Below are 7715 nucleotides of genomic sequence, written 5' to 3'. Positions count from 1 at the left end.
AAGCATTTAAAATTTATAATTATGTTTACAATTTTATGTTTAAACATAATAATGAGTTTTTACTGTGTATCACATGGGTCAAAAAATAGTATTTTATGTAAAAATAATTGTTAAGAAAAAGAAAAGATATATAATTCTTACAACTAACTAGTTTTCAATTTTGTTTTCACTGATGCTTAAGTTTACTATTTTAATTCTTATATTAGTTAAGCAAATATTAATTTGATTAAATTAAATTATTGTTATTAACTTGTGTTGAGGAGAGTGACGAGAGACTCATTTAATTAATTCGGTAAATATGAAATCTTATCTCTTGTAAAATGTAAAAACTAAGTTTTGGGAGGACCTATTTGTTGCCTATAAAGTTAATCAATAAACTTACTAAACTTTAGCTAATTTATTTTAATTCAACATAATATTCAATTAATCATTAATTTATTTGATAAGCAAGTAAGCATGACTAAATTTTCATTTCCCCGTAGTTCATTATATGTTGGTTTTGAGAGACTTATGTGCGGCGCGTGGGTTTACCTAGGGAATATTGGAGTCAAATTACAAAGACAAATACGAACCCAACACCTCCACTTCGGAAAAGCTTACCTCTTACCTAGACACTCACTCATTCCAACTCTCGAAACCCCGTCGTTATTACACCCCACCAACCCCGTCTATTATTCAATGATGTATTTCTAGTTATTTATTATTTTGTTGACACCTTTAGGCTTTTGGTAAGGGTTTTTCTCTTATGTGAAAGTAATTCAATATATTTTCTAAGTAATTTAGGGGATCTAAATAATATCTAACCTGAATTTTATATTTTAAAAGTTATTTTAAGTTCAAGTTAAAATTAAAAATTTACAGTTAAACTTTTTTCTTAATTTTATAATTTTAACTTCAAATATAATTTTAAATTAAAAACTCGTAGACAATGTTTTAGTTAATCTTACGATCAGGGGTATAGAAAAAACATAAGAAAATAAATTTCTAAGAATGATTATCGTTATTTCGGTTATATTGTGTTTGTTTAAATCTCTGATTATGTAGTGTATTTTATCTTTATCTCATGTTTATTTTTTTTTGTGTATTTATTATTATTATTATTATTATTATTATTATTATTATTTATATTATTGCTTAAAAATGACTTTAAATATAATTATAATAATAGTTGTGAATATTTGCAAAGCCAAGAATCCATTCACCTTCCGCATAGTTAGATCTCCCAACACGAGCATTATATAAAAGGAAACATTGCGCGAAAAGTTCCTGACTTGTGAATCTCATTCCCCTCTTTCCTTCTTCTCTTCTCACACAACCACCATGTCAATCTCAACTTCACCTCAAGCGCAACTTCTTCCCCAAAGCCAGAAGCGCTTCCTCCCCAATCCCCGCACCCACACGGCCCACCTCTCCCTCCCCTTCAGGCCCATCCCCATCAAATGCGCCTCCACCCCGGCCCAGCTCCACACCCCCCAGGCCCCGACCCAGGCCCACTCCCAGGAGCGCCTCTTCAACTTCGCCGCCGGCCCCGCCACGCTCCCGGAGTCCGTCCTCCGCCGCGCCCAGTCGGAGCTCTTCATCTGGCGCGGATCCGGCATGAGCGTGATGGAGATGAGCCACCGCGGCAAGGATTTCAAGTCCATCATCGAAAAAGCCGAGTCAGATCTACGCTCCCTCCTCCAAATCCCCCCCGAATACTCCGTCCTCTTCCTCCAGGGCGGCGCCACCACCCAGTTCGCCGCCCTCCCCCTCAACCTCTGCCGCTCCCCCCACGACCCCGTCGATTACATCGTCACCGGCTCCTGGAGCGACAAGGCCTTCAAGGAGGCCCAAAAGTACTCCAAGCCCAATCCCATCTGGTCCGGCAAGGCCCAAAACTACACAAACATTCCATCTTTCGCTGATTTGCAGCAGAACCCCGACGCCAGGTATTTGCACATATGCGCCAATGAAACCATCCACGGTGTCGAGTACAAAACCTACCCCACCCCCTTGAACCCCAACGCCGTTCTCGTGGCTGACATGTCTTCCAATTTCTGCTCCAAGCCCGTTGACGTGTCCAAATTCGGAGTCATCTACGCCGGCGCTCAGAAGAACGTGGGCCCCTCTGGGGTCACCATTGTGATCATAAGGAACGATCTGATTGCGCAGGCCCAGGACGTGACTCCTGTGATGCTCGAGTACAGGATTCACGCTGAGAATCACTCTCTCTACAACACCCCTCCTTGCTACGGCATCTACATGTGCGGGTTGGTGTTCGAGGACCTCTTGGAGCAGGGTGGGTTGGTGGAGGTTGAGAAGAAGAACCAGAAGAAGGCTGAGATTCTCTACAGCGCCATCGACGGGAGCAACGGGTTTTACCGGTGCCCGGTGGAGAAGTCCGTGAGGTCGTTGATGAACGTGCCGTTCACGCTGGAGAAGTCGGAGCTGGAGGGTGAGTTTATCAAGGAGGCTGCGAAGGAGAACATGGTGCAGCTCAAGGGGCATAGGTCCGTTGGTGGCATGAGGGCTTCTATCTACAACGCTATGCCTCTCGCTGGGGTTCAGAAGTTGGTTTCTTTCATGAAGGATTTTCAGGCCAAGCATGCTTAGAGGAGTGTGTCGGTGAAACAGGTCTCTATCAGTTTTGGTTTGTTACTATTTTGTTGTTGTTGTTGTTGTGTTTTGTTGTTTAAATTTGGGTACTAGGTAGTATTTTCTTCTGCAGTTTTGAGATTGTTTTCGGGATGATTTTGGATCTGGCCGAAATAGTTTAGGTAAGAATTTATGAATAATCTTCTGTTGCGAGGTTATATGGTTCATTACTTTAGTCCCATGTGATATTAATGGGTGTAAGATGGAACGGAATGGAATGTGATCTCAATAAATCTAATGAGGATGTGTGAAACTCCTTGCCAATATATTGTTTTGAGAAATGTCAACAAAATCTTACTAGGATTTTTTATTGTTTATTTTGCTCTGTTTGTATCACATTTCACCTCTTGTAAGTCTTGTTACATGTGCTTTTTCTCCTCTCGTCTTTTTATCTTCTAAATTGTAACAGGGATAAAAATATTTTGTTAGAAAGAATTGCGTTGGGGGGGTAGAATTATCCTGTCGCCTTGTGAATGAATGATGAAGTACAAGACACATGGTGTACGATGTAGTACTTGCATTGAATCCAACATATTAGCATGTTGTAGTTTTAATTTTTAATGGAGGAATTGTAGATCTTACGAAAATTCTAGGATGAAGCAACAAAATAGGTGGTGCTATATCTACATCAATGTTTTGGCACAAGGTAAAATTTTCTGAATTTGATATTTCTTGTGATTATGATAAAATTGTACAGGATCTTGATCCGAGTCAGTCAGTTTTTAGTTCATTTGTCAGCTTTGTTTGAGTATGTAATTTTTTTTTAAAAAGTAATTTTGCTTGTGTTGATCAACATTCTTTGACAGCCTGAACGCTTCTTAGAATAAGAGAAGTAAGACATGTGCATTCACATAGGACGAGAAATGTTTGTAATACAATGTTTTTGAAATATTGTAGAAACAAATTGGCTTGAAAATTTGATCGAGATTAAATTCTAGAAGTCATATATTCAATTACTTGGTTCAAAAATCAATTATTAGCCGATTAAAAATACGTTTTTAGTTTCTACTCCTATTTGTGTTCATTTGATTAACGATTAAATATTTCATAAAATAATTAACGAAAAGTGTACACAATTTCCCTAATTAAGCAAGGTTTTCAATTTTCAAGCATTGTATGTATATTTAAAAATTTAAGTGAAATTTATAGAGGAGAGCTAACCAAATGACATGGCGTCTCCAATCCTAAATCAAACATTAAAAATAGTTAAATTAGCTAATTTTAGTTAATATTTAATAATTTCACATTTAAGTTTTAGTTTAAAAAGCCCTTTGAATTATTCGATTTAAGTAGCAATTTTACATAAATAAATAAAAAACGTTACATTTTAGGAAAAAATTTCATCAATGAATGTGGTTTGTGCTATTAATAAATAATGAATGTTTTTGGTGCATGTAGGTCAAATATGTATTTCATTAATAGATTTTACAAAAATATAAAAGAAAATGAGTAATTAATATATTTTGAGTATAAATTAGTTTTTCATTGTCAGTTTTGATATATTATATGAATTATGTCAATTGTAATAATCTGTCATGGTCCCTACATTAAACAATATAACTACTAACTTAAAATCATATACATACAAATACTATAATAGGTACAATATTGCATGCATATAAGGATGAAACAACTACTATAATATGTGTAATATACATACACTAATCTTGCATATGTAAATATACAATTAAGTTGTCAGTCAAACAATTATAATTATCTATACATGTCTATCAACAATAGGTAGTCATCAAAACCATTCAGCTTCTATGCCACTTCACTACAACATTCCAACCCTATCCTTGTCCTGTTCCCATACTACGTATGATCGTCATAATCCAAACCATATGGAAATGCACAATAATAAGTTAGGAAAAAGAAATAACACACACACACACACATATATATACACACACAACCTAGGAACATCACATCATCATCTCATCTTTGACAACACAGTAAAATCACACATATAACACAAATTAACATGAGCCAACTTTAAATCAACATAACAATACATCTCATCACAGTTCAACATAGCATATGAACAACACAATCAACTCAATACAGCAATTATATGCGTTGTCTCACATTTCAACTAGGAGATCCCCTACAACATAGGGTGAGAAGTTTAAGTGACTTGATGCTACCGAATCGAAAATATATGATGATCTTTTTGGACTTGCTAGATCAACAGAAAATTGGATATAAATCCACAACACAACAACTCATTTTCTCAAATGTCGTCACTTAAACAAAGAAGTATAGTACTAATGTCATAATAGAACAACTAGGTACGAGTCTACCACGACGTTAGCTAGCTTAATTAAGCCTCCTATGGGATTAGCCTACCAACTATCCTCCAAATACTACAACCTTTTGATATTCAGTTAGGAACTAAGTTTCTGACTTCGTACTTAACTCGGTTGGTCACTTGTAATCAATATAGCTTGACCTGACCCCTATACTGTGGTCGCTTCATATACGTGTGTCTTGACCTTACTCACACATGGTACCAACTAAGTTCTAGAGGAGAAATAATATAGTATCCACTTCAAGGGTTAACTTTCCAAGAAAGGTTTTTTAACAAATTGGGCTCTCAAAACACCACAACACAATATCCACACAATGAGATATGCAACTTTCTAAAATATCTCCTCTAGTCCTAAGTGGTTAACACAACTCAACAACATAGGTCAACAATACAAATCAACAACATAAGTCAACAACACAACAACTCATTATAATTTTCAACGCAACTCAACCAACACACTTTTCAACTCATATCACCATCATCACAACTCATTTACAACACTATGATCAACATGCATCTCAACAACACATCAACATTGTTCATATAGAATCCTAACATAGCTACATAACTTCACAACATACTAGATTCAACTTTCAACTTCACATCATGTTAGCTTAAACAATGTAAACAACATACATCTTTACAACATTTACATCTTAAGAAAACAACATCATAAATCAACTTAACCAACTAGAACAACTTACAACTTAATCATCTTAAATGGAAACCTTCACATAAAACAGTACATAAGGAGTTTTACTACTCTTATCATGCTCATCCTTATCTCATATGAAACACAAGAAGATTTTCTACAACTTTCATGAAGACATCAAGACAAAATTTAGTCATTTACCCCTATCACTACAACCTCAATTCAGCGCTTTAGCATTGGATTTCTACTAGCTAAGTTTTCTCTCCATGGCTATGATGCTCAACCATTACTACAATGTTGGATTTCTGTCATTCCATTTTCCCCACCACTATAGCGCTCAACCACGGCCACACACACATGAGGAGCAAGACTTTTCTTTCTTTTCAAGGAATAAAACTATGCCAATTTTGGAAGAAAAAAAAACTCTTATTATTCTCATTATTTCAAGTTACTTATATACATGTGATTGTATTATCCAATACAACCGAATCAATCACAATAATAGGAAAATATTACAATCAAAAACTAATTGATAGAATCAAGGAGTAACTAACTCCTAAGATCGTGTAATTGACAGAAATCACGTAATTGGCAGCTAAGCTAACACTCCCCCTCAAGTTGGGGAGTAAATATCTTTAATTTTCAACTTGCTAAGAGAGTCATGAAAGATCCTTCCAAATACTACCTTAGTCAGCATATCAGCCAGCTGGTCTTCAAACCTCACATATGGGAAACTAATAATCTTATCATCTAGGTTATATTGATGAAGTTTCTGTCCACATCAACATGCTTCATTTGCTCATGCTGTATGGGATTTTTAGATAATTCAATGGTTGATTGATTATCATAGTGTAACTTCATGGATGACTTTGGTTTGTATCCCAATTCTGTCAATAATCTTCTAAGCCAAAGTAGTTTGCAAATCCCATTTGCCATGCCTCGCCATTTAGCTTCAGTGCTTGATCTTGTGACTTTCTTTTGCTTCTTACTTCTCCAAGTTACCAAGTTTCCACCCACTAAAGTAACATAGCCTATAGTGGACTTTCTATCTGGTTTTGTTCCAACCCAATTAGAGTCTGAGTAACCTTCTACTTCTAGATGATTATTCTTCGAATATATTAACCCTCCTCCTAGTGAAGATTTTAAGTACCGTAGTATTCTGGTTACTACCTCCATATGTTCCTCCCTTGGGTTCTTCATGTGTTGGCTAACCACATTAACTGTATATGTTACGTCTGGTCGGATATGTGAAAGATAAATTGGCTTTCCCACTAATCTTTGGTACTTCTCTCGATTTGCTGGTATCGGGTCATTAGTCTCCACAACTTTCAAATTTTGGGGAATAGGTGTCGTTGCTAGTTTGCAATCTAGCAACCCAACTTCAGATAAAAGATTTAACACATACTTCCTTTGAGAAATAAAAATTACTTCGCATGATCTTGCAACCTCTATTCCAAGAAAGTATTTTAATTCCCCAAGATTTTTCATTTCAAATTCAGAGTTAAGCTGCTCTTGTATCCTGTTAATTTCTTCAGAGTCATCCCTTGTGATTATCATATCATCTACATAGATGATAAGAGTCGTGAGCTTTCCTTTCCTCTTCTTTAAAAAAAGAGTATGATCAACATTACTTTGTCTGTATCCATACTTCTTCATTGCCAAACTAAACCATCCAAACCATGCTCGAGGTGACTATTTCAGCTCGTATAGAGCTTTTTGCAACCTGCACACCAATTTTCCATTTGTTGAAATAGTACACCCTGGTGGTATATTCATATACACTTTCTCTTCTAAGTTCCCATGTAAGAACGCATTTTTCATATCCAGTTGGTGTAAAGACCAATCTAAATTTACAGCTAGAGATAGTAGCACTTGAATGGTATTGAGTTTTACGACAGGAGAGAATGTCTCTTGGTAGTCTATTCCATACGTTTGAGTATAACCTTTAGCCACCAACCTAGCTTTGTATCTCTCAATAGGCCATCAGGTTTATACTTTATGGAAAATACCCATTTACAACCCATTGTACTCTTCCCTTCTGGTAAAGGTACAAGATCCCAAGTGTTATTCTTTTGTAAAGCTTGCATTTCTGCTTGAATAACTTGAGTTCGATTTTGA

At 36.0% G+C, this 7715-nt stretch overlaps 2 protein-coding genes across 2 annotated transcripts; one reads left to right on the top strand and one right to left on the bottom strand.

The window, feature by feature from the left end:
* Window positions 1–1247: 1247 nt before the first annotated feature.
* LOC109798642 (phosphoserine aminotransferase 2, chloroplastic) lies at window positions 1248–2951 on the top strand. The gene has a single exon (XM_020358984.3). It carries the CDS (start codon window positions 1321–1323, stop codon window positions 2590–2592), a length of 1272 nt encoding a protein of 423 aa, XP_020214573.1. The 5' UTR covers window positions 1248–1320; the 3' UTR covers window positions 2593–2951.
* A 3396-nt stretch (window positions 2952–6347) lies between these two features.
* LOC109798521 (putative mitochondrial protein AtMg00810) lies at window positions 6348–7253 on the bottom strand. The gene has a single exon (XM_020358840.1). It carries the CDS (start codon window positions 7251–7253, stop codon window positions 6348–6350), a length of 906 nt encoding a protein of 301 aa, XP_020214429.1.
* Window positions 7254–7715: the final 462 nt, after the last annotated feature.

This window comes from Cajanus cajan, chromosome 5 (assembly GCF_000230855.2).
Source record: "Cajanus cajan strain Asha chromosome 5, NIPB_CcT2T_4, whole genome shotgun sequence".
Lineage (NCBI taxonomy): Eukaryota > Viridiplantae > Streptophyta > Magnoliopsida > Fabales > Fabaceae > Cajanus > Cajanus cajan.
Note: the sequence above shows the minus strand (reverse complement) of the source record. Positions and strands in the feature narration are given on the sequence as shown.

Excerpts from the sequence above, each read along its gene's own strand:
- LOC109798642 (XM_020358984.3), top strand. The coding sequence starts at position 1,321 with ATGTCAATCTCAACTTCACCTCAAGCGCAACTTCTTCCCCAAAGCCAG.
- LOC109798521 (XM_020358840.1), bottom strand. The coding sequence starts at position 7,253 with ATGAAGAAGTATGGATACAGACAAAGTAATGTTGATCATACTCTTTTT.